The sequence below is a fragment of the Oncorhynchus gorbuscha genome, linkage group LG15, assembly GCF_021184085.1.
Source record: "Oncorhynchus gorbuscha isolate QuinsamMale2020 ecotype Even-year linkage group LG15, OgorEven_v1.0, whole genome shotgun sequence".
Taxonomy (NCBI): domain Eukaryota; kingdom Metazoa; phylum Chordata; class Actinopteri; order Salmoniformes; family Salmonidae; genus Oncorhynchus; species Oncorhynchus gorbuscha.
In genome coordinates this window covers 64,745,216-64,771,486 of record NC_060187.1, presented here as the reverse complement: position 1 = coordinate 64,771,486, position 26,271 = coordinate 64,745,216, and the positions used below count along the sequence as shown (strand labels likewise).

At 45.0% G+C, this 26,271-nt stretch overlaps 1 protein-coding gene across 4 annotated transcripts in view; it reads right to left on the bottom strand.

The window, feature by feature from the left end:
* LOC123997764 (semaphorin-6D-like) overlaps window positions 1-26,271 on the bottom strand; it is a 132,333-nt gene that overhangs the window by 24,047 nt on the left and 82,015 nt on the right. For all 4 annotated transcript variants that reach the window (XM_046302297.1, XM_046302296.1, XM_046302295.1 and 1 more), the window contains 14 exons: window positions 18,245-18,453; window positions 14,349-14,463; window positions 13,923-13,980; window positions 12,253-12,309; window positions 11,749-11,850; window positions 9,580-9,670; window positions 9,191-9,313; window positions 8,816-8,904; window positions 7,733-7,950; window positions 6,656-6,787; window positions 6,306-6,461; window positions 5,315-5,488; window positions 4,022-4,159; window positions 1,661-1,738 (listed from right to left, as the gene is read on the bottom strand). In XM_046302297.1, the coding sequence (XP_046158253.1) occupies window positions 1,661-1,738; window positions 4,022-4,159; window positions 5,315-5,488; window positions 6,306-6,461; window positions 6,656-6,787; window positions 7,733-7,950; window positions 8,816-8,904; window positions 9,191-9,313; window positions 9,580-9,670; window positions 11,749-11,850; window positions 12,253-12,309; window positions 13,923-13,980; window positions 14,349-14,463; window positions 18,245-18,392 (1,679 nt within the window). In that variant the 5' untranslated portion in view covers window positions 18,393-18,453. The remainder of the gene's footprint in view (window positions 1-1,660; window positions 1,739-4,021; window positions 4,160-5,314; window positions 5,489-6,305; window positions 6,462-6,655; window positions 6,788-7,732; window positions 7,951-8,815; window positions 8,905-9,190; window positions 9,314-9,579; window positions 9,671-11,748; window positions 11,851-12,252; window positions 12,310-13,922; window positions 13,981-14,348; window positions 14,464-18,244; window positions 18,454-26,271) is intronic.

Genomic DNA, 26,271 nt, shown 5'->3' with positions numbered 1-26,271 from the left:
AGAGAAAGAGCCACGGAGAGAGTCCTAGACTGGCCTCTTTGGCACGCCGTCCCCAAGCGCTGACAGTGAGGGGAGAGAGACAGGAAACCATGGAAACAATTCACCTCTGGCTCAACCCCCCCCCCCCCCCAAAAGCAGCCGGCGGAATTTATGCCACCTCTGGAGCGAGAGAGTAAGGGAGGAGAGAGTAAAGGGGGATGTGTCCCCTGTTGCTCTCCGGTCCAGCCCCATTACAGCCTTTATGAGCTGTTGCATCTGTTCTGGAGGCATGGCCATGCTCAGGTTCTGACTTTTTCACACCATATCACTCTCTCTCTCTCTGACGTGGACAGAGCAGGCACAGCGTAATAGCTCTACTGACTGCATGTATAATATTTGCCAATCTCTTCGGTTCCACTCCATTGGCTTGCTGCATGGCACTGTCCCGCTGGTTAAAAATGTGATAAATCAAGCCTCAGTCCAATTCTGATTACCTGCCCAGCACCTACCCACCGCCGCCGCACGCACGCGTACACACACACACACCTTTGGAATATTACATTAACGTCTGGCTGTGAAGCTATGGCAAATAAAACCCATGGGTGGCCAATCACAGGATATGCAATAAGTCGACCCCCAGCAGAATAATCCCTTTGAAGCAGTCCATATGACCATTAGGATAGTGGCAGCTGCCTCTACTGTGATGCCTGTCCACCCATCCACACTAAGTTTACAGCCCATGTTTGCAGAGGCGAATACCTACAGCAAGTGATTTAAGGCCACACTGAGAATCAGAGGAACAGCGACAGCCCAGTCCCCGAGTGTCAGGAGGCAACATAGGAGGTGAAATAGTGCATTCTACTGCCTCTCCTCCTCTACCTCTCTCCTTCCCTCCCTCCGTTCGGAAGACAGTGAGGTACACACGACATGATTGAAATCCACCCAGCTGAGCATTACTTTCGATTCCATGCTACAGTGCAGAAAGAAAAAGACAGTGGGTCAGGAGGGAGTCTCAGACAGAGGAATTGATTGGCTTTTTGTTTGCACACACACACCCTGCTTGGTGCTGACGCTGAGCCAGTCGATAGCTCTAAGTGTCAAATGGCTTCCTTCCAGTTCATCAGAATGGATCAGTAAATTACATTGAGGTCATTTTGATCGATGCCTTTCAGTCCCAGCCCAGAGTGACGCACGACCCCTCCAAGCAGGTATCTGGGGTTTCATTTCCGAGTGATTGCAGACGTGATGCATGTCCGCCACATAGAAATAAACAAGATGGATGCTCGTCCTATATGTGAAATGGAGCCGACAGACCAATGTTTTTACTGGAATTTAGAGGCCGTATTCATCACGTTGACAATCTGGGCAAGTCAAACTCCAGATTAGATATCGATTATTGAAAGCATACAAGGAAGTAGATTGCAGAGTACTATGAAGTTACTGCTACTTCCTTCATTTACTGTATGTTTCATGCAAGGTCATGTCTATGGCCATTTGATGATGATAAATTGTCAGTAATGTTAAATTTTTCTGATCGAAGACTCAACACTAATATTTGACACATAGTACTCAAAAAACAAGGAGTAGGGGCTAGGGATGGGTTTGGTACTTGGCCTCTTAACCTGCTGTCATATAATTGGCTGCGTGGTGGGGTGGTCCTTACGCAACATCTGTGACTCACCTGAATCTGGGCACCACTGTGACACAGCTCCCAGTCCTCTGCCACACGCAGTAAGGGTCCCTCGAGGACAGACAGCTCCTGTGAGACAGACAGACAGTCAGAGTTCGGTGTGTGAACACTATCAAAAAGTAAGAGACCAAATACATATTTTAATGAAGACTCTCTTGTGAGGCATGACCTGAAGTGACATGTGATATCTATTCACCTAACAACACCCCCATATTCTGGAGTGTCTCATTAACATCACAGGCCACAGTCAGAGTCAAAGTAAAACAGATCAGGCAAGGGTGTCATTTTACCACACAGAAAAAACCTGCCATTTCAATTTTTCAACTGCAGAGTGAGCCTAGCTTGTAACTCTCCTATCTAGGAGCTCAGAAAGAGGCAGAGATGAATATGAGAGATGGTCAACGTAGTGTGACTGGCTGTTGGTCTGTGAGGCTGCAGACAGCAGTGTTTGGTGAGAGTCCCCTGGGTGTCTGGAGCCCCCTGGGTGTCTGGTAGCCAGAGGCAATCTTGGACATGGACTCAGTGACACAGCCCAACTAACAGGCCAGTACGTAGAAGAAATGTCGGGAGCCAGAGATGAGGACTGAGAGTTAGGTCAGTCATGCTCAACATGGTTTACAACACAGAGGGTCGTGTAGAGCGGGAGAGTGGAGGAGTCTCCACCAGACCGGCATTGACAACATGTCAGAGTTAAAAGGTAATGACCCCTATCTGTAGGGGAGACTTGAAGCATTCCTGCTGGCTCCTTTTCTCTGTGCCTGTCAGGACATGATGAAGACACAGGTGTTCCTCTCACCTATGGATCACTAGAGCTGTGTATATCTCTATAGCTCTGTATGGAACCACTCATTAGAAAATGTCTATCTGGAAGGAAGGTCCACCATGTCTAATCTCTCTTCTCTCAATGGTGTAAATTCACGATGTCTCCTTCCTACCTGTGCCTTGTCAGTTTTGCTCTCTTACTGTTCTTTACTGAGAATATCACCCCGGGTCTGTGGGTTACAGCTGACCTTTTCTGGGGGTTCTCATTAACCTAGCACTGAGGCAAAACAGTTGCAAATGTGACAACATTTTGTAACTGTGCTTTAATAACTAAAAAGGGGGGAAATGAAAATGTTATGAACATTGTGTGGGTCAGAGGGTTGAGACTTTCACACAACTTTTGATATCCCTTTGCCATCTTTTTCACTAAATCTCTTTTCTCTATACATTTCATTCGACGTGTTTCTGCTGTCTGAATCATATCCATTTTGCTGAAACCTAATAGAAACAGCAGCTGCAGCGAGAAGTGAGAGATAGAAAAACCGTTTTACTTTGTGCCAAGATAGAGGCTACAGTAAGGTGGAGAGACAGACCAAACCAACCAAACCTAATTTGGAGGCAGACAGATGGGGAGAGTGTGGAGAGGAGGATATGGGCCTGACACCTGACCCCTGCAAAGCATCATGGGGCTTAAGGGGCCCCTTATCCCTGGTTGAGGTGCGCTGGGCTGTTTCGTAGTGATCCAGCGATGGAGGGGCTTTAAGCCCTCTAATGTGAGACAGGCCCTATCCTTCTCTTCGTCGTCGCGTTGAAACCCTGGACGTGGGTTGGCCTGCAGCCAATCAGCTGGTTCCAATTTGTGCGTAAATGCTGTTGAGCACTTCTCTAAGGCTCACAATGAGGGTTTAGCATGCTACGTCCCTGTATAAAATTTAATACAAATGTTTTTCTCGGGGGGTTGGGTAGAGGCGGGGGGGGGGGGGGACATTCCTCCACAACCCCAAAATAGGACACAAGATTGTTGAGTATACTAGCTCGGACAAAACACAAAACAAATCCCCTCCAGCAGTTGTTCTGATTGCAAGGAAGTCCTTTTCACTGCCCTCATAGCAACGTCGGCTTCTAAACCCTTAGTGATTCATATTGTGAATATAGTCTGTTGCATACAGCATATTCACAATTTGACATAAACGATAGCAGCAACATTTTTTTATTTAGATTTATTTCACCTTTATTTAACCAGGTAGGTCAGTTGAAAACAAGTTCTCATTTACAACTGCGACCTGGCCAAGATAAAGCAAAGCAGTGTGACAAAAACAACACAGATTTACACATGGTATTAAGAAACGTACAGTCAATAACACAATAGAGACATGATTGATTGTATGTCACACATGTGTAACTTCACATCACCATAGCAGCACTGGGGGAAGGAAGCCTTTATAGAGGCAAATGCATGAAAACTGGAATTCCACAGCAATATTAATATTAATAATATTACACACTTAATAATTAATTAATAATATTACACACTTGGCAACTGTTAACAGTGCAGTACTAGCTGTATATAATGGACAGGGTATCACTCACTTCTTGCAGGAGCCGAAGTCATTGCAGCGGCTCAGAGGTACTCGGACCACACAGCTGGAGAAGGCCACAAACAGGGCGTGATGTTCCCTGTCCAGCTCCAATCCCAGAACCCGTCTGTCCTCTCCGCGGACATTACATCTAGGAAAGGGGAAACGACAAACACGTCTCATTATTTCCCGAAATTTATGCTGATGGATGGCGACATCTACAGCACCCTGGGAGACTGTATGCAAATGAGAGTGGAGTTGAAATGCTGTTCAGGACACGTACTAACAGCACCACAATGCATATCACTGTCTTATTACAGTGGACTCTGCTTGGAAGCACCACAATGCATATCACTGTCTTATTACAGTGGACTCTGCTTGGAAGCACCACAATGCATATCACTGTCTTATTACAGTGGACTCTGCTTGGAAGCACCACAATGCATATCACTGTCTTATTACAGTGGACTCTGCTTGGAAGCACCACAATGCATATCACTGTCTTATTACAGTGGACTCTGCTTGGAAGCACCACAATGCATATCACTGTCTTATTACAGTGGACTCTGCTTGGAAGCACCACAATGCATATCACTGTCTTATTACAGTGGACTCTGCTTGGAAGCACCACAATGCATATCACTGTCTTATTACAGTGGACTCTGCTTGGAAGCATCACAATGCATATCACTGTCTTATTACAGTGGACTCTGCTTGGAAGCATCACAATGCATATCACTGTCTTATTACAGTGGACTTGGAAGCACCACAATGCATATCACTGTCTTATTACAGTGGACTCTGCTTGGAAGCACCACAATGCATATCACTGTCTTATTACAGTGGACTCTGCTTGGAAGCAACACAATGCATATCACTGTCTTATTACAGTGGACTCTGCTTGGAAGCACCACAATGCATATCACTGTCTTATTACAGTGGACTCTGCTTGGAAGCACCACAATGCATATCACTGTCTTATTACAGTGGACTCTGCTTGGAAGCATCACAATGCATATCACTGTCTTATTACAGTGGACTCTGCTTGGAAGCACCACAATGCATATCACTGTCTTATTACAGTGGACTCTGCTTGGAAGCACCACAATGCATATCACTGTCTTATTACAGTGGACTCTGCTTGGAAGCATCACATACAATAACTATCCTCTTACAGCGGGCAAAAAAATGACTTCTGTTTGTTGCTGAACCAATAAAAGTGAACATTATGAGAGGAGTGCACTATATTATAAAACAGATCGTTTGCATCATGTAGATGAAGAAGAACGGAGAAAGGGAGGCTGACTTGGTGGGGTTGTAGACATCGATGTCCTCCAGTAGCTGTGTGCTGAAGGAGGCGTTGAGCTGGGTGCTGGCCAGGATCTTCAGTACCCTGCCGTCCTCGCTCCCCAGGAACAGCACCGTGTGGTTCTTATAGGGCCCAGCTGACGTATCCACTGCTAGCTGGGTCAACTTGAACCTGGGTGGACACAACAACAGGGTTGTGGTTCGGGGTTAACATAATGATACCGCAGAAGAGACAAAGCATCTGCATTTAAAGATTATTGTCGGAGTGTGTGCATGCAAAGTGACAACACTGTGTAAGAATACGCAGGACACTATTGTAAGTAAAACCACTGTACAGCTGCTCTCAACTTTCCTTCAGTCCCACACAAGTTGATGACATGTTGTTTACTCAGAACATCACACTGACTGGCACTACGCTAGCTAAATGACTCAACAACGTGAGGTATTCATCGTTAAAGTTCTGTTGTTCAGCTCGTCTCGGGAGAGTTCTGAAGCAGATGTGACATTTGGAGGCAGATGTGAGACAGACAGCGTGCCTTCCCTCCGCTGTGTGAAGACGCCTGGTTGTCTGTCAGACTGGCTCGGCTTTACCATGTAAGTCACAGCAGGGGACCGAGCTAGGTGGCTGTCTGACAGCCCTCTGACACCCATTCTACATTCAGCACCACTACATGGCTGGGCTTCTAATGAGGCACTGGTGCTATTTCCTGTGTTAGTCTGGTAGACCACACTCGGACGGTGTCTTTCATTGATGTGCTTTTCAGCTTTTCACAGACCCCTTCCGGTTGGATCTATAATTTTGGGGAGGCCCTATCCTTTTTGTGTCCATCTTTGATGTGGTGTTATGGAAGGCCTCATCCTGACTGTGTCAAACTTTTATATTTAATGGGCTTTTCATGTTGAGACAAGGGACCAAGTTTTCTACCCATCAATTTTCCCTTTTATCTATCCATCTTTCATCCCTCCATCCACCCTGTTGCTGTAGCTACCTGCTGGTTGTGCGTGTGAAGTAGGGCCGGTGGTTGACGGAGGGAACAGCCTCGTCCATCAGGGGGTGGTTCTTGATGAAGGTCAGGGTGTCGTCGGGGAAGGTCGTGGACGACTTGTAGGCAGCGGCAGAGCCGTCGCCGGCACAGCAGCCTGGTCTGTGAGACCGAGAGGAGGGGCAGAAGTTAGTCAGTGGAGTTTCAAAGTCAGTGGGGTAGATTTACTAAGAACTCACGGTGAGGGAATAGAATACTGTAGATGCAAACTTTTGTTGACAGTGTTTACACTGGAATAAAGTAAATATGTCTGGATGGAGGCTGTCAAAGTTCCCACTCACATGTGTTGGTCTTACCTGGGTTTGGGTACCTGCTCCTCAGGCACGGGTGTCCAGGCTGACTCACTGTTCCTCTGCTCCTTGAACTTCCCGTTGAAAGCCTTCTCAATGTCGTCCATGTAGAATGCACATACTGCTGAGCCTGTGATACTGATGAGGAAAACAACAGAGACATCTGTCATGGACAGCACCCACCTGTAGCACGCGCTCCAGCGGGTATATCTCTCTGGTCACCCCCAAAACCAATTCTTCCTTTGGCCACCTCTCCCAGTTCTCTGCTGCCAATGACTGGAACGAACTACAAAAATCTCTGAAACTGGAAACACTTATCTCACTCACTAGCTTTAAGCACCAGCTGTTCGAGCAGCTCACTGATTACTGCACCTGTACATAGCCCATCTATAATTTAGCCCAAACAACTACCTCTTCCCCTACTGTATTTATTTATTTTGCTCCTTTGCACCCCATTATTTTTATTTCTACTTTGCACATTCTTCAACTGCAAATCTACCATTCCAGTGTTTCACTTGCTATATTGTATTTACTTCGCCACCATGGCCTTTTTTTGCCTTTCCCTCCCTTATCTCATTTGCTCACATCGTATATAGACTTATTTTCCTACTGTATTATTGACTGTATGTTTGTTTTACTCTGTGTGTAACTCTATGTTGTTGTATATGTCGAACTGCTTTGCTTTATCTTGGCCAGGTCGCAATTATAAATTAGAACTTGTTCTCAACTTGCTTACCTGGTTAAATTAAGGTGAAATAAAAAACATTTTTAAAAATGGGAAAGGCCCATATTAACCCAGGTTATAATGGATTGTATAACTATAAAAACATTCAAGACTGCTGCCCAAGGTTGTAAAGGACATTAAACAACAATCTTATAAATGAGTCTTTTAAAAATATACAATATCAAGGGGTAGGATTTTGCAAATGTGAGCATTATCTTCTGTGAAAGCATTTGGCTGTTTTTTTATTTATATTTTCTATAAAAAGAGGTACAGTAAAACCCTATTATACTCGTTGTATGAATATGTACTGTATATCTGTATGGCTGTCTGTAATGTTGCTGCCTGGTACTGTGACTGACCTGTTGGCCTGTGTAGTGAAGACCCCCAGCACGGCTGGTCTGTGATTGATCTGCAGCACGTTGGTCAGCGACTGCAGAACGTCAAAGTAGAAGAAGGAATCGCCCGGCACCGAGCAGTTGAGCCGCGCTTTGAGGAACGATGTCCAGTAACGCTCTAGAACCCTGGGAGAACCTCCGTTGTCGTTCTTACATACACGAGCCACTCTGGAGAACACAACCTGATTGGGGGGGGGTTTAGAGGAATATCTTTATAGGATTTTTCCACAGATTTTAATTCCTTTTGTGTTCATTCAGTAACATAACACAGTGTCATGACATGACATTGTTTCACATTTGACATTACATTGCAGCCTATCCAATACAATCCAACGTTATTGTCCATATGTTACAACAGAAGAAGTTGTGTTCTCTACCCCTCCAGAGAGCACATATCACACATACAGTTGAAACAAGGGGGGATTCTACTAAGCGATATGGAATTGTTTTAAGGTCATAGGAAGCATCATTTATCTATTTGATTTTGAATTTTAAGACACCTTGAAGTATCAAAGAAATATACACAAAAATTATTTGGTGAAAAATTTAAATTTGGCTTACTGCTATTAGCCCATACAAATGCATTGAATAGCAGATTCTCTACATGGAACAACAGATAGTCCCCCCCAAAATATCAAAAAGGAAGTTTATTTTGAAGTGTCTGTCGTATATCTGAGGGGGATAAAAAACATCAGGAAACTATTACGTTTAAAAAAAAATGTATTCGACCCCTTCACTTTTTTTCCACATTTTGTTACGTTACGGCCTTATTCTAAAATGGGTTAAATAAAAAAATCCTCATCAATCTACACACAATACCCCATAATGAAAAAGCCAAAAACAGTTTCTGAATTTTTATCAATTTAAATTTTTTAAAAATAAGATATTATTTACATAAATATTCAGACCCTTGAATTACAACACATTTTCCAAAAAGTAGTAGCATTAGTCACGTAAACACAGAAATAAACAAATGGCACATTGGATTCCTAATTTTAAAAATAAGTGGTGCTTTTCTTACAGAGGAGACAAAGTTAAATAAATTACCTTGCCAAGTGTGGTATACTCCACAGCAATCTCACTGAAGAAGAAGTACACATAGTTCCCGTACTCAATGGCATGGAGGAAATGAGGCTCTGAGGAGACAAAAGGGAGAAATATGAAACAGTAGAACTGACTGTACTACTTGGTATTCACAATAATAATGCATTAGGCAGTCAGTGTTTTGGTAGGAAACATCACTCAAGTGGATACCACACATTGATTTAGAATGAAATACCACTCTAATATGTAATGTACTGCATACAAATATTTCATGATACGTGGCAATGCAAAACTGAGAAGAATTCAGAAGGAAGATTCAGGAAGGTAAATTCACAAGTTGTTTCAAATTAAGACCTGAGGCCAAAGCCAGGTGCTCACCTCGTAACCATTTTGAGTCGTACTTCACGGTACGAAGCACCGGGCTGCTCTCTCCCAGACTACGGTAAATTACCGCATCACTCGCCAGGAAGTCTGTCATGGTGGCCGAGTAGAAATCGCCACCTGAAAGGAACAAAATAACTCATTTAAGAAAGGCGCTCTTTTTTTTCAAATGAACACAATTGCAGTGAAGACTAGAAACCCATGCCTCCCAATGTGTATTTTCATCTCTTGGCTACATTTCATGTAGGGGCTGTGCTGCTCTCAATAACACTGTGTGAACTATGTCTAAATGTCACTGGCAAATTGGCAAGATTGAGGGCAGGTTTACTGATCAAGTTGCTGCCCCCAGCTGACATGTCTCTCTGTCTCTGTCCAGAGCAACTCACCAGCGAAGAGGCCGACGTTGGATTGGCGAGACTCAAAGGGACAGCGGGCCTGACCCACCACCTCCTCACCGTCCTGTTCCAGTGTGGACATCTGGGAGAGAGAGGGACGAAAGAGAGGGAAGGGGGTACTTCATAAAGCTATTTATAGGAGTGTAACTAAAAAGAAATACTCCACGGAGCTTATATTGAAAAACCTCAACTAAAATATTCATTGTTTGCAGTTGTTAAGTTTAATATTTCCCCCTTACTGAAAAATCGATTCAGTCCAAACTTGAGTATTGTTCTGTTTTATACCAGGTTAGATTTACGGCTAACTGCCGACCCCTTAAAGTCATGGACAGAATGAGCCTCTAGTCAATCCTGATGAATAAATAGGAACACGTGTCATAAAGATACCTTTTATTTAGTACGTTTTACACTGCATTGTAACAACAGTAAAGTCAAAAGGTCAGGAGTAACACTCCTGTCAGCCTGCTCTATGGCTGCTACTCTGGCAGCCCTGTGAGGAGACAGTATCTCCTAACCACAGATCTTTAGCAGCTATTCCTGCCCCGCCGTTAACAAGGTCGTAAACCTCGGCTCAGACAATACGTGTGAATCCGGCTGGGGTGGGGGGGGAGAGAGAGGGGCAGAATGCGACCCGGAGGAGAGGTCATTCTCGGCAGCTCCAGCACACCAGCCTTCACAAACACACACAGTGACAGCCGTCAACATGTGTGTTTATATTTAATGCTGTGTCATTGCTCAGTGTCCCCTATGGGTACACTCTCCAAGTGAGACATCCACCAATGCTACTGTGGCTATTAGTGATATCTCTGATATGTCTGCTTAACCATGGTTCTGGGGCTTCAATACAGTGTGATTTAGACTAGAGGCTACAGGTTTTCACTTCCTGGTCTAACTACCACCTGGTCACACAACCTCTGTCTTTGATCCAGCTGGCTCATTGGGCAGAGTGTTTTGTGGCGATCAATTTACATGTGCAAAATAAAACATCTTCCACCCGTCCACACCGATAATCCAATCCCCTTTACCCTAACAGACCCGCTCCTGACCCCACTGCCCTTCTCAGTCTTTCCAAGGAATGCTGCAGACAGATTGCATGATATGATTTCCACTTCAGCACACTATTCCCAGTTCTCCGGGTAGTCATCGCTCCTGGTTTTTCCGAGCCGGGAGGGAGGGGGACAGGGAGAGGAATTTGTTCTGGATAAAGTGTAAATCAACGTCTTCCATTGGGAGTCTATGGCGGAAAAGGTAAATCCTCTGCAGTGGTCTGTATGGATTTAGCCAGCTCCCCATTGGACTTCTCAGACTGTAGACGTTACGTCCCCTCTTCCAAAAAACACACCATGAATCACTGCCCAGAACCGTGATGTCATCTCAGCTCAACCAGACTTCTTTTGTATTGGTAGACATCCTGGGGAGTATGAGTCCATCTACGCACCATGGTCACGATTAACGTATCGCTTTTTTCCTTTGTATGTTTCCACTTAGCCGAGATCTCGCTCTTGCACACTTTGGGTTGTTAATCATTTGAGCAGTCAGATAGCCATAGAGACTAGGTGGCGTGAGTTCTTTTGGAACTAAAGTAGTGGCTCTCCTGGGATTCTGACTCCAGTTTTCAGGCAAGTTTTGTTTTCTCTCTCCCCTCCCTTCTCTCGCTCTCTCCCTCCCTCTCTCTCTTTCCCCCACTCTGTCCCTCGGAGGATGACATGATCTCAAATCTGCGGTTGCAGTTTATTCCTCAGATGTGTAAATAAAGACAGTTATTATCATCCTGGATCTGTGTTCAGTCAACAGACCGCTGCCAACCTTGGTTGAGTCAACATGTTTCTCCATCAACATCCAGGATAGCAGCACTCCTTTGAAGTGTTTATGCAATCTGGAGCCCTATCTGTGCACGACAACGTTGATTTGATGATTTTATACTGTAGATAGTATGAAAAAGTTAGGAGAAAGTCAGTATGTCAACACCTGTAGGCATATGCTCTGAATGCAGCGCCCTTAACCGCTAAACCACCCCATGCTACGGAAAGGAGCACTTAGACATTGGTTCAACAATTTTTTTAACTGAGCTTATTTACCCCATCTGTTAGGTTTCAGAACAGTGCAGGGTATGGAGCTGGGGGCTTTAGATAGAAAGGTGACTGAGGTGTAGTGTCCTACCTTGTAGTTGCGGCAGGTGGGGTTAAAGGCGTTGGTACCGCAGGCAAATAGCGTCTCGTCATTGCGTGGGACCAGAACTTTGATGTAGTTGTAGCACTCATCCTGTCAAAGGGAAATGGCTGGGTTTCAGAGGACGGCAATGTGACTACTGGCTGCTGGTGTTATCACCCCACATGCAGTGTCATTGCACAGCTTATTATGCACTGAATTGCATTTTGCTAAGTGTGCACACGCACACCCTCTCAGTCATACTTCTGTTCCTATTCTTGTCATTCCCATAATCCCTGTGCTGATCTCTATGGTTTCACTAGAGCTCTGGGAGGCTGACGCTGCATGTGCCACAGACTAGTTCTGGAACTACAGATACCTGCGGTGCCGATTTTGATAAGCAATCTATGCTATTGTTAGTGCTACCCTCCAACATCAAATAACAGACAGTCGGAGAGCGAGAAACAGAGAGAGAAAAAGAAAGAAAGAAAGAAAGGGAGAGAGAGAGATACTCACGCTGTTCTTCCCCCTCACTGTGCATTTATCCACGTCCTTTGTCTTCCAAGTCAATTTCTGCAACACACAGACAACCAACTGTCAGAGCAAGAAAGAGACCCTTTTTTCACCCAGCCATTCAAATGCTATTAGGAGACAGCTGTGATGAAAAAGAAGCTTCTGACAAACAAACAATCAGACAGACAAACATCTGAAACACCTGAGGAGATGTGTCTAACTTTGTCAGCGTGCAACTAAAGACTATTGTTCCTCTCTTACAACCCATCTCCCATACAATCCATCACAATCCACCTGTACTTCTTAACAACAAGACATCTCTATGGATAATTCATCTCTATGGATAATTCGATCAAGGAATCAGAAAGGAATCTGCAATGCATTCCTGTGGGAAGTAGATTGCCCTGATACTAGCTATCTATGGTCCTCCTGGATGTCCTTATCTCCTAGCATTGACCCCCCGCTAGTGGAGTGAATAGGAAGAAATCCATCAACTTGTTAACAAGGTCGCCTGGTTGAAGGTGGTTTAATGCACTGCCCACCAGTTCAGGTCCACTGTTCCACTGCCAACTGACTGGAAGGGTGATTTACTGACCCCGCTGTCCTCCCTGCAGGAGCGCCAAACTCCTCACCATGGGGCATGCTGGGAAATAAGATTTCTCCAGAGACTAAAGTGAAATCCCCCTTTTGGCTCAAGACTCAACCGCTACCCTTCTGGGCCTTAAAGTGGAGTGAAATATTTCCCCCAAGGCTCTTCTCACTTCCCTATTGAAGATCCAATATGATAGGATAAATAGGATAGACGTCAGCAATATGCTAATAGTTCCCCCTAGACCTCTGGCAGAGTGAGGTGGAGTTAGCTATTTATTGCTTATACCCATCCAGGCCTTTGAAATACAGTATCTCTGAGTGGGGGATCATGAAGGGTCTGGTGAGGAGACTGGGGATTAGAACTGAAACTGGGCCATAGAAAAGGAATAGATCCATGATGAAGCAGACCCTAGGTTTTTGATTATGACTCAGCCGCACACTAATGAGCTCACTGAGACCGATAAGAAGCATGGGAAAGTGAGAAAGTCAGGTTGGTAATATGGCTGATGACCAATGAACTATGTACTATGCAATGCACATATTCTTAGTTCTCCTAACTTCCTTTAAAATACATACTTTCTCTTCCGACAATTCTCTGCACTACACATCATTCCTCTCATGTATTTCCACTGCAATCATGTACATCAATAACGTTAGATCTCATTGATGTTGAGTGGGTCCCTTATAGGGATGACTCATGCTGTAAATGAATCTAAATATGATAGGCACAAGCAAACACAAGCCTTAAAGTGATTTTTATTTAAGTGCAATCATGTTTGACAAATGCGATTCAGATGGGAGAGAGAGAGCACAGCACTTCAAAACCAGGAGTGCACGACATGACTTCTATTGGATATCTGTCTGAAGTGAAATGGCTTCATATCTGCATGAATGAAGAGATTGGCTGAGTAAGAAGAAAACAACACAAATAAACTATATTTAAAAGATGAGCAGAAAAGTAGGAGCCATTGAACCACCAGTAATGCTCTTATGTCCAGCCAGCTGCAATGATACACTAGTCTATGACCCATGAGGTCATAACTCATGTAAACGATGTGTTTGTAAGACAACATAAGGCTTACCTGTTGTGGGACAATCTGCTCAGAGGAGGCACTGAGACTGACAGCAAACACATGATCCCTGTAAGAGGTCAAAGGTCAGAAAACATTTCAAGCCGTCTCCTCTATGCCCTGAAACCCAATCCCACCACACCACACCCAGGCTACCTGTTCTTAGCCTAAATTAGATTGATTAGGGTCAGTCACAAAGCTCTTTAATGCAGGCTTATTGATGTAGAATGGCTTCTTGCTGAGCCTGAGGAACCTTTTAGATAATGAACCTACTGTATGACAATATGAACGTAACGGGAGCTATCCAATACGGTTGACTGATACAATGACAGAAATAATACAAAGGGATTCAATGAAGAGCTTTCAATACAGGGATAATGTAAGGCAGTACAGTGCATTACAGTTAGGTGAACAATACTGAGAGGTGTGTTGACTGACCTGGCTGCGATGTAGAGCATGTGGTTGATCCGGAGCATCCTCTGGAAGTCCAGGCCCAGTCGTACTGTATCGTTGTCCGACATGAGGCCCTGGAAACTTGGGTACAGGTAGGAGTCTGCATGGGGAGGGGGAAAGAGTAGCAAGCTCAGTTCAGTGACAGTGTTCATCTGGCGAAAACACATCTCCATAACGACAAACCAGGCACTAAAGAAATCAAGTGTGTGAATCTGAAAATAGGGTGAATTCAAGCACAAAAATAGAGATTGTTTGAGTACGAGAGAGAGAAAATAGGTTGTTGACTTGATAAAACCCTCCGATTTCAGTATGCGTTTCTCAGTTTCTATTTTGTATGCTTTTCCTTTGCCCCACATTTGCTGCAGATGCCCAGATTGCAATTAGTTTTAACTGTCAGGTGGTTGTTATTGTGGGCTGTCCCATGACTCTATTCTGTGCTGCTAGAGATAATACACTTAACTGTGTAAAATAAGAGGGGGGAGTGGGAAGCATCGCCAGACCCTAAGTTTATCACAAGAGCTGGACAAAACAAAAACACTGCAACAACTGGGACATGCTTAAACCACCTGACCAAGTACTAAAGCAAATGTGACTCCCTAAATCTTTCTCAGATTATTACCAATCCCACAAGGGATGACTCCAAACACCCAGAAAATGCAACTCTCCTCTATGTTATCCTCACAAATAATCCTGATCGGTATGAGTCTGGTGTTTTGTGTGTTGACCGTAGTGATCACTGTTTTACAGCCTGTGTTCGTAATGGCTGCTCAGTGAAACGGACCTGTCCTGATTTGTCATAGACGCTTGCTAAAAAACGTTAATGAGTAAGCCTTCCTTCATGAACTGGCCTCTGTAAAATGGTATAGAATCAGCTTGATCCCGCCCCCTCTGTCGAAGACACTTGGAACTTATTTTTTGATATTTTCAGTGGTATTATTAACAAACCAGCCCCTGGTTCAACCCCTGGTTCGACCATGACCTTGCAGCGTTACTCCACCTCAAGAATTGCATTTGGCGAAAGGCTCGGCACACGCATTCTCAGGCTGACTGGCTCTCGTTCAGGCAAATGCGAAATAAGTGCGCTCAGGCTATCCGGGTGGCCAAAGTTAGTTACTTTAAGGAGCAGTTCTCTCTCTGTGGGTCTAACCACAAAAAGTTCTGGAAAAGGGTTAAAGACCTGGAGAATAAACCCTCCTCCTCACAGCTGCACATGTCCCTTCATGTTGATAATGTGGTTGTTACTGACAAGAAGCACATGGCTGAGCTCTTTAAATCACTACTTCATTAAGTCAGGATTCCTATTTGACTCAGCCATTCCTCCTCGCCTGTCCGAAATTTCCTCATCTCCCACCCCTTCTCACGCGACTAGCCCTGAAACGCCTCCCTTTTTTCCCCCTGCCCCGCTACAAAGTTTCTCCCTGCAGGCGGTCACAAGGTGCTAAAGGAGCTCCTTAAACTTGACCCCAAAAAACCATCTGGGTCTTTAAGGTTGCTTCCCCTATCATCGCCAAGCCTGCCTCTCCTTTCTGGGGAGGTTCCCATTGCTTGGAAGGCAGCCACGGTTCATCCTTTATTTAAAAGGGGAGATCAAGCTGATCCTAACTGTTATAGGCCTATTTCTATTTTGCCTTATTTATCAAAAGTGTTGGAACATTTTTTGTCAATAATCAACTGACTGGCTTTCTTGATATCTATAGTATTATCTCTAGTACGCAATCTGGTTCCCGCTCAGGTTATGGACGTGTCACTGCAACCTCAAAGGTCCTCAATGTTGTCACCATTGCCCTTGATTCTAAGCAATGGTGTGCTGCTATTTTTATTGACTTGGCTGAAGATTTTGATACGGTAGACCATTCCATTCTTGTAGTCCGGCAAAGGAGTATTGGTGTCTGAGGGGTCTTTGGACTGGTTTGCCAACTACCTCTCTCAAAGATTGCAGTGTAGAAAGTCAGAACATCTGCTGTCTCAGCCACTGCCTGTCACCAAGGCTCAATCCTAGGCCCCACGCTCAATATACTTTGAGAAATGAACTCAATATACTTTGAAATTACAAAACAAAAATTCTAAACGGTGTACAAATGGTGGACCTATATTCATACAGTTTCTTGATTGTCCAGCTCGCTAAAAATCACGAGACAGTCAGGGAGCAATTTCTAGCACATTTTGACGGAAAGGAAATCCAATTTAACCGTCCAATTTAACCTCTGTAATTTCAGATAGTGTCCCATTTTAATCTCCTCAGGGGAAGCATCTATCCCCCAACTAAGCAAGTCCGGCTGTTTAATTAACTTCTTGATGCTACCCATCCCTTAAGCGGGATAATTGTCATCAACAACCGCTGAATAGCATAGCCCCACATTCACATAATATTATAAAAAAATATTCATATTCATGAAATCACAAGTGCAATATTGCAAAACACAGCTTACCCTTTTGTTAATCCACCTGTCGTCTAAGATTTTTAAATTATGTTTTACAGTGAAAGAAATCCAAGCGTTTGTGTAAGTTTATCGAACGTCCGACAAAACATTATGTACACTTAGCATTAAGTAGCTTGGTCACGGAAATCAGCAAAGCAATCAAATTAATCGCTTACCTTTGATGATCTTCGGATGTTTTCACTCACGAGACTCCCAGTTACACAATAAATGTTCCTTTTGTTTCATAAAGATTATTTTTATATCCAAAATACCTCCCGTTTGTTTGATGCGTTATGTTCAGAAATCCACAGGAAAGAGCGGTCACGACAATGCAGACAAAAATTCCAAATAATATCCGTAATGTCCACAGAAACATGTCAAACGTTTTTTATAATCAATCCTCAGGTTGTTTTTAAAATATATAATCAATAATATATCAACCGCAAATGTCTTTATCAGTAGGAGAGGGAAAGGCAATGGCTGTCCGAACTCTGTTGCGTGAGCAAAACTCACCTGACGTGATGTTATCTTTCTGGCTCATTTTTCAAAATAAAAATTCTGTTATACTCACAGACAATATTTTGGACAGTTTTGGAAACTTTAGAGTGTTTTCTATCCTAATCTGTCAATTATATGCATATTCTAGCATCTGGTCCTGAGAAATAGGCAGTTTACTTTGGGAACGTTATTTTTCCAAACATAAAAATAGTTCCCTCTAGCTTCAAGAGGTTAAAGATTTTAACTCTGGGACGATTGGGTCAAGCAGAGCAGTAATTCACTGTGGGGCAGAAAGGGAGCGGGATAAGTCCACCCCGGCGAACGCTCGCTCGTTCCTTTAATTACTCCTCAGCACATTCAGTTCCTTTAAAGTTTTGGCTGCCGCGTCGCCATGGAAACCACTAACCCAGTTCCTCCAATTAGCCTCTGTGAGGGAGATGATTCCGGAGGTGGATCTGGGTGCTGGATGTATTACCATACATAATGGACATCCTGGGGAGTTGTGAGGGGTTCTGACGCCCAGTTACCTACAGACCTGCTGATAAATGGCCCTCATTACACCTGAGATGGGCTCCAAATATAGATCTATTAGCGTGGCTATTTATGCTAATGTTCCACTCCTCCAGATAGATAAATTAAAGCGCCAGGCCTCAGTCTCTGTCACCTCTTAAATAAATGGGGCTGGCCAGGACCTCCTGACCACACGTGCCACTGACGGGCTGTACATGTGGCCCAATCAGACACTGTATTATGTCATATAGCTAAAATGTATAGCCATTTTATTTCGATAGTGGCAATTATGTATTTGAAGTCGTCATCCTATTACTGACATAGATCTGTAAGACAACTGACAAAATATGTGTACATACAACTAGACATGATGCTGCCCTTTAACGGTACATCAGAACTTCATGCACCCCTGAACTAAGGAGCAACATTGCATCATGATGGGCTTGCACTCACGTTCTCTCCCCCCAATGCTGATTGGCTCCAGGTCCTGGGGGAAGGGTGTGACTCCCATGGTCAGGTGAGGTAAGAGTGCTGTGAGGGCTAGAGCCAGGACCACCGCCAGAAGGGGGAGGGGCCGAGGCGACCCGTGCACCAGCCTCATGTTGGCAGGGGTTTACCACACCTCACCAGAACAGCATGGCCAACAGCGGGCACACCACCACCTAGAAGGGGAGAGAGTGAGACACAGGTTAACATAGCTACAACCAAAGTTAGCTGTACCATTATCTGTTAAAACAGTCACAGGCTAATGTGAATCACTACAACAGCAGTGTCGGCTTCATAATGCTCACTATAATCCTGCTATCAAGTTCTACATTAGCTGTTGGAACTTTCTAAGTTTGGATGCTAAGCTCTCATTAGCATGCGATGCTCACTGCCAGTGCGGCATTGTGATTGAGTGTTAGCTGAACTGTGATGGCAGCCTGAACACAGAGAGAGAAGGAGAGGGACAGGAACGGAGAGAGAGGTGAGGCCACAAGGGCCCCTTACTGCGACACCTGGCTCATTTACACTGAGCATTCAGTCTTTCACAGGTGACTTCACACAATTAACCACCGCCCCCACAGGGGAACGCGACCCCCACTGTCTGCACCAAGACACCAGGCCCAAGGGGGAGGTGACAGGTACCCACTTTCACCTAATATACAACAAAAGAAACTATAAATTGTTTGACTAGATGGGAAAAACGAGTGGCTCCTGTAAGAAATTCAGACGATTCAAGTTTGAGCAAAGTTTACTCTCTGCATTATTAATCACTCAGGTAAGCTATGTGTCAGATCTGAATTGTCTCGAAATGCTAATTTCCACATCTGCTTGATTTCTGGGATGAGAGACTGGGACAGATGGATGCGGATTGCGCAGGGATTTGTTAAACTAAATCTACAGAATGCTGTGACCTGTGTTTTGGCACCAACTTAATAAGGGCAGCGTGTCCTCTAAGGGTTTCAACTCAGCACAGCCCAGATTGATGTAGTTCACCAATGTGATCCTGCCACACAACTCTTAAATGGGGAGCTGAAAATAAAGTCAACAGAGATATGAACCCCATCAATATTGATAACGGGCTGCCTCATTCTGATTCAGAGGAGACGGTTGCATTTAGCGATGAGGTCAAGCGATGATCACAGTGTCATAAATCGAGGGGAGGCGGTGTCTGCTCCTGTTTACTTCATGAATTACTGCCTCCCGCGTGTCCTGCCTGGGCGATATATGAGGACATTACTCCCAATGGATTAACTCACAGGCTTTTCGGCTTCTCAGAGGAGGTAGACAGCTTGAGCAAACAGGATATGATGCGGTGGCTTCCTGCCTGAGCAGGCCAAACAGCATGTCCCCAAAACACCACTGTCACCCCATCTAATCAGAATATATCATTGATGATCCAATATCTTTGTAAATGCTCTGAAGGTTGAGCAATGGCCTAAAGTTAAGAGTATGCTCACATTTATACTGATTATGCAAATGCTTGAGGGATCTTGAAGTTTAAAAAACACTTGGTAAAGTCGCAGTTTAAAACATGCTAAATAAACTCAATAAAACTATGAAATTATTTGCATAACTGTCTCTCTGCTCTCATTAATATGCATAGACTAGACCGACGATCATAAACATGTAGAGTGTGAAAATCAAAGGTTATGGAGATGGGGCAGAGATCAAATATCGACAAGTGCAGAGTATTTATCCAATGGCTATAAAGCCAGGAAAATGCAAAGATGACTCACAGAAAGACAAGCACAGTGCCTGCAGGAGCTTATGCAAGACAGACCAACAGATACACTGACCCTACAGAACCTCTGAGGCTTCTGGACCTTCCACAGATTTCCACACAAAGGCACTGAGTGGATGAGCTTCTTGGCGTGTTTATCAGCAGCACCCTGAATAGTTGCGGTTCCTGTTTGTGAAGTTCTCCACACGTTGACGAGCCTCACAGCTGGGGATAGATGTGGAGCTTGTGGAAGTGGAAAATGCTATGACGAAATGCCCAACGTAATCCAATTAAATCCTAGCTACAGTAATGTAATATAAACCAGCATAAGTCCCTTTGATCTGATGCATACACTGTTGTCCTGGAGTTCACTTCCAGACGGGTGCTGGTGGTGGGGATTTGGCAAGAGGCCTTTATCTAGGGCTTGATGACAGTGACACGGTAGAAAAAACCCTATCATGTAGACTTGAAACGTACTGCATGTGAGGCACGTCCAGTCTTTCATGCTGAGTGAGTGACTGATGTGATGGTAAGCATCACTGAGAGAGCAGGGGCCGACTTCCGCCTCTTTAAAAGACATGCATAGACATTCCACAGTGACAAAGTCAACTTCTTCTTAAACTCAGAGACTCACTATGCCCAAGCCCCATAAAGCCACTGGCTTCATTTAACAGTCTTTTAAGATGTGATTTCACAAATATATTTGGGGCCTGCCTTCAAATTGCCCTGCTTGTGGAGAATCTATTGTGTTCATGTTGTTTATCGCCTCAACCAGTAAATTCTTCAGCTTCTTCTCAATGGGATATTTCCATAGTGACAGGGGCATGATCTAAAACCCGATACCAGGGTCCAAGCTGCTACCGCCACACCGAATGCCGCCCACCAAAACTTGCCATGTCACAAACACAAACACACCACACCCTCCCCATAAACATGTAAACCATGCAGCACCCTTTAGGAATTTGTTGCTGTCCGTTTTCTTTATCTAATCAATTGCTTTTTACAGAGTGAATGGAGAGGCAGGCTGATGATCTGACAGCTGTCGATGGGATATAAGCCACTGCTTATCCCGACCCACACTCGCTCTCTGTGTTCTGTTTTGGATGGGATGTATGGGATCGTTTTGTTTTTAATGAACTGGACTTGTCAAGCCATCTGGGAGATACTGGCAGTTGGTCCTCTTTGTAGGGCAAGGAATTGAGGGCCGCTGGGGCCGCACATTGATTATCTGACATTCATTTGGATTAGACCACAGTGATGGTTCTGTGGTTTGAAGAGATGTCTTCAGTCTGGTGGTTTGAGGGCTTTTTCACAGCACTGTGCGAAAATGAAACTTAATGATGAGAAAATGGGAGCCTTTATGAGGGGTGGATGAGGCCACGGTGTCATCTTTTAAAAGGATCCATTTTTAATTCATACATAAACCTTAACAAGTCAATCTTTATGACCCAGCTTCAGTTTGGCCAGGGACCACAGTTCCATAAAAAGACGCAATTAGAATAAATGCCAATTCTATCCTCAATCAACCGCTTTATGCACCTGTCTGCTCCAGGGATGTTTATTTTCTGCCAACACCTGTCGTACAAGCTAAATAGAGGCGCATTATCCTAATGCAGACCCACCCCCTCTGATATGCTGTGACCTCACAAACTGAACACCGCTGCAGTTTCACTGGGGGGGAGGCGAATCCCTTCACGGTTTTGGATAACAGGGGGATAGCTAGCCAACACCCACCCCCCCGCCTCTGTGCCTTGGGATGCCACATGGCCCAAGAGAAGTAGGAATTGAATGAGTCCACCCCCAGTATACATGGGCCTTCATAATGAGGGTGCATGTCCCTAGCCTCTGTCATTTCAGACACGATTAGGCACATTACCCCCTGCTCTTCATGGACCATTACCCACCCAGGGCTCTGCTGGGGACTATCACATCACCATGGCGATGAGCAGGGACAGGGGGCCAGATGATCTGCCGCAGAATGTGTGTGTGGTCGGAGTGTGTAGGCCTTTGTCGATGTGTGTCTACCTCATTTGGGAAAGGGAACACTGCAAATCCTGTTTAGCTCTCTAACCATGTATCCCCTAGCTATCGTGACTTTTCTCTGGTCGGTTTACTTTCAGTGATCCAATGATTAAGACTGTGTAATGGCCATTGTTCTGCTTGATAAAGAACCAGAAAGTCATCCAAGTGCATGGAGTACACAGTACAGCACATTCATTGATCAATAGCAGTTCTGTGTGAAAATCTACAAGTTGATAGAAGCAGGATGCTGTTATAATTTCTCACATTACAAGTTACTCAATAGAGTGATTAATGAAATGACAACAGGGAACTTCACAACTCCTAGCCGGGGAAGCACTTTGTTTATTCAAGACTGTGGTTACCTCAGGAAATGGCACTCAGTTCTCTTTTCATTCTGACAAAGTTTGACCAACACCTTATACATTTTCTGCTGTGCAAAAACTTAATTGGAAGAAAACTCATCCGAGGCATGCATCTTGTGAGTGACCTTACGACAGAAGATTCCGTCATTAAGCCTGGGCAACATCATCCTTACCCTACTCTCTGAGAGTTCATCTGACTGTTGATACCCGAACACTGTCCCATGAGGCACCATCACAAGGCTGACAATTAGCTGCTGAATAGAGACCGTTTTCTAGTCACAGACAACTCTCCTCTTACCCCCGAGACATCCACTCCCCTACAGAGTGCTCAGTGTGGCAGCACTGTATGCAGCTGATGAGTCACCTACGGGTTTCAGGAAGTATGATGCTCCTCCTATAACTCTGAATTCTCAACTCTCCGCCTCTCTGTAGACTTTGTGTTAGATGCTACTTCTCAACAAGCCCCTCTTCTGCCCGAGGGCCCTTTCAACTCTCTACATGAGCCCCTCAGAAAGAGGAACTTCGCTAATTAGATATCCAATGGCTAACCACATGGACGCCGCCGAGGCAAATTGGAATTGGGATCAAGGAGCATTGGACAATAATTGGGGAACAGACCCCGCAGGATACGGGTGATTTTCAGATGACTGCTACATGCCGGTGGTGCTTGGAGTTCATCCTACTGTTGCTCATAAATTAACTTACTAGAGTCTTTGAAAGCACCTCTACAAGTTCAACCACATCCAGCAAGGCCAGCAGGCTTCAGGACATTTATAGCCTCTGCTGGTTTAACTACTTTCACAGTAGTTTTAAACACTTCTTTATCAGTTACTTCTGAATTCCACTTTCAGTTGGGGCAGGAGTGCAACAATGTTGGATGTCAGTGTCAGAGTTGCAATATCGGCAGGCTTTGACAGGCCAAGTCCTGTGAATGAAGTCAACACTTGATCTAGATGAGGGTCAGAAACTTAAACTTGCTGTTGAATAACAACATGTCAGTTGAAGTTGATGGGGAATTTCAGAGGCCCTGCAGTAGCAACATGAGAGCGGCTCAAGGGAGGCCTCAGTGACAACATTCTGAAAGCCCTATTAGCATGCTGGGTCAAGAGAGAATGACGGCTGGCTGCTTTCCTTTTGGTCCCTATAGTCCCTTAGTTCTGGAATCTGCATTTCAAACGGATGGTGGCAGTGTCGTGGAATCTCTCCTTATAGTCTTTATCTGACAGTTGCATGGGCAGGAGGAAAGAGTTTGGGAGAGGGGAGCGGAGATGCGGGGCACCATGGCATCCAGGGTGAGATGTGTCTGTCAGTGGAGGTCAGGACCCTCCCTGCCATCACTGCCACTCAACTTGCCCAAAAGGGATGCTGTGATGCCCTCCTCACCCATAGGGTTCAGACAAAGTGACGGGTCGTCCTGTGAGATGGGCCATCTATTGTCACCCTACGGAGGAGTGCTCTACGCCGTCCACATGGAAGAGTCCCCACAGATTAAAGCCCGTTTGTCAACCACGGGCAGCGCATCAAGCCTCCAACTCATCCCCACCAGCTCCTCTCTCTAGGAATGATGTTGGGCTGAATCATGTTGACAGTGAGAATCAACTAAAGTTGTACGACAGGAAGAAGTGATACTGTACAAAGTCCATGCAAAGGTTCAGTAACCGTGGGCTGAGAGCTCTATAAAAATGAGACTGAAAGGGAGCATCTAAACATTGGTTTGAAATATCTCACCAATGTTCAAGGACCCGAGAGATGTTGACAACTCAAACACACTACAGCAGTGATACATAGAAATATAACTGGCACCCATTACTTTCTGTTTACTGGTATTAATCTCTGAGAAAAGTGCCTCTGCCACCAGTCTGGGCCTAAACCTGTAAGGCATCCCGCCACAGCGGGTTGAGCTGGCCAGCCTTCAGACAGGGATCTATGCGAGACACAGACACTGAGACGGTCGTCCGATCGATCGGGAGAACCGCTGAGAGCGTCATCCATCGTCTTTCTGTCTACTTGAGATGAAAAAAGCCCCAAAGGCTATCAGCGAGAGACGGATCAGACACACACTAAGGTTATCCTCTTCATTTGTCTGCCTCATATTCATTATTTAGTTTTTATCTTCAGACAAGCCCTGTAATTCACTGGAAAACCCCTCTCTCTGTCTATCCATCTACAGTATCCATTCATCCACAGTATCCATCCAGCCACAGTATCCATCTATCTAGCCATCTCAATTTTCCTCTACTGTTTCTAGTGTGACATCTTCGGATGAGTGTAACCCCGGGTCACCTCATCAGACCTACTGTCAGGAAAATGCAGATGTCGTTCAAGCTCCCTCCTCGACCCTCCTCCCGTCGTCTCCACCTCATAACTAAAACAGAATGTTATCTACCTCCTCTCAATCTCCCCATCATCAATAATTCAAAGTGTTATTGAGAAACACTACCTGAACCTCTATTGACAGAAACTCCAGCACTGTCATTCCCTCAAGGGCATCATAATTGGATCCTCAAAGGCTGCTGCTACAGACCCAGGCGGGGGAACAGGAGTCTGTGTTTACGTTTTTTTGTTGAGGTGTCATTGTGTGTGTGTGTGTGTTTCTATTTTTACATATTTATTTCAGTACTCCAAACCAGCCGCCTCCAGAACCAACAGCACACAGCAGGAGCCATCCCGTGCAGAGAGTGACCTGGCCAGTCTTCAGAAACATTCCCCTCAGGGGTGTTTTAAAGGTGGGTGGGAAAGTGTTTGGTTATCTAGCACCGTGGAGAAAGGATTGTGGAGGGATTGTGGATGAGTCAGATTGGGAAGGGCAGTGAAGCTCTTTATCAATTGCAGTAGTGCACTTTCTCAAACCTGGAGAGGGCAGTTGTTTGGGACAAGTCAAAAGGTGAAGAGAGTTGCATTGCAAGCAGGAGTGACAGCTTTTGAGAAGCTTACAATTCTGAGAGCTTGAATTCACAAAGCAACAGTTTAACTCCCACAGTACATGCTTAAAAATAACAGGCTCACCAGTATGACATACAATTATATCATAACATGCAGTATGTCAACAGCTTTAATATTTCAGTGTTGATGCGGGTGGTAGAACAAAAAAAGACACAGTCATAGAGCTAAATTAAGTTTAAACAATAGCAAAACTGTCAGTATTGACACTAAACTTATCTTCAACATCAACGTCAGCAGTATTCAAGGCATCGCTTTTATGCACAATATACAAATATGGCAAACAACGCTGCTGTCGTGCAGTGTCCTCTCCTCTGACAGGTCAACAATAGGAAGAGATAGTGCTCCCTCCCACTACGCTTTGTAGACTATAGTACCAGCGGAGCCTATTATTATTTCACCAGAACTGCCGACCGCCCGGAGGGGAGAGGAGATGAGAGGAGGGTGGAGGAGAGAGAGCAGCCAGATGAAGATGCTATTCAAAACACTCCTGCTGGGAAAGATGAAACGCGCCACACCAATATAAGCGAGAGAGAGTAGAACGGGAGGAGAGGATGAGGTGAATAAGCAGCGCTGTCAGTGCTCATCAGGTTGCCGATCGCTCAGCGTTCTCCAGTGGCTCTTTATTACCACCAGGGGGGGGGGGGGGCTAGCCCTGGACCCTCCTATCACTTAGGACCCCTGAGTTCAGCCTTGGTGGTACAGTACAGAGCAGCAGCGGGGTGGAGATGTGTCTTCCTGCTGGTGCCAGGGCCCCTTGGGTGGCGGTGCAAGCTAATGGGCGGGGTGGCCGAGCTAAGCGGCTGGTCTGCCTCCCTGTGATTAGATTTGGGCTCGTTGAGAGTGAGAGAGTGTGTGTGTGTGTATGTGTGGTGCTGATCCCCCTCATCACACGGCTCTGATTAGGCACTGCGGTGGTTCTATGGCTTGGCGAGCCCTCGTTCTGCTGC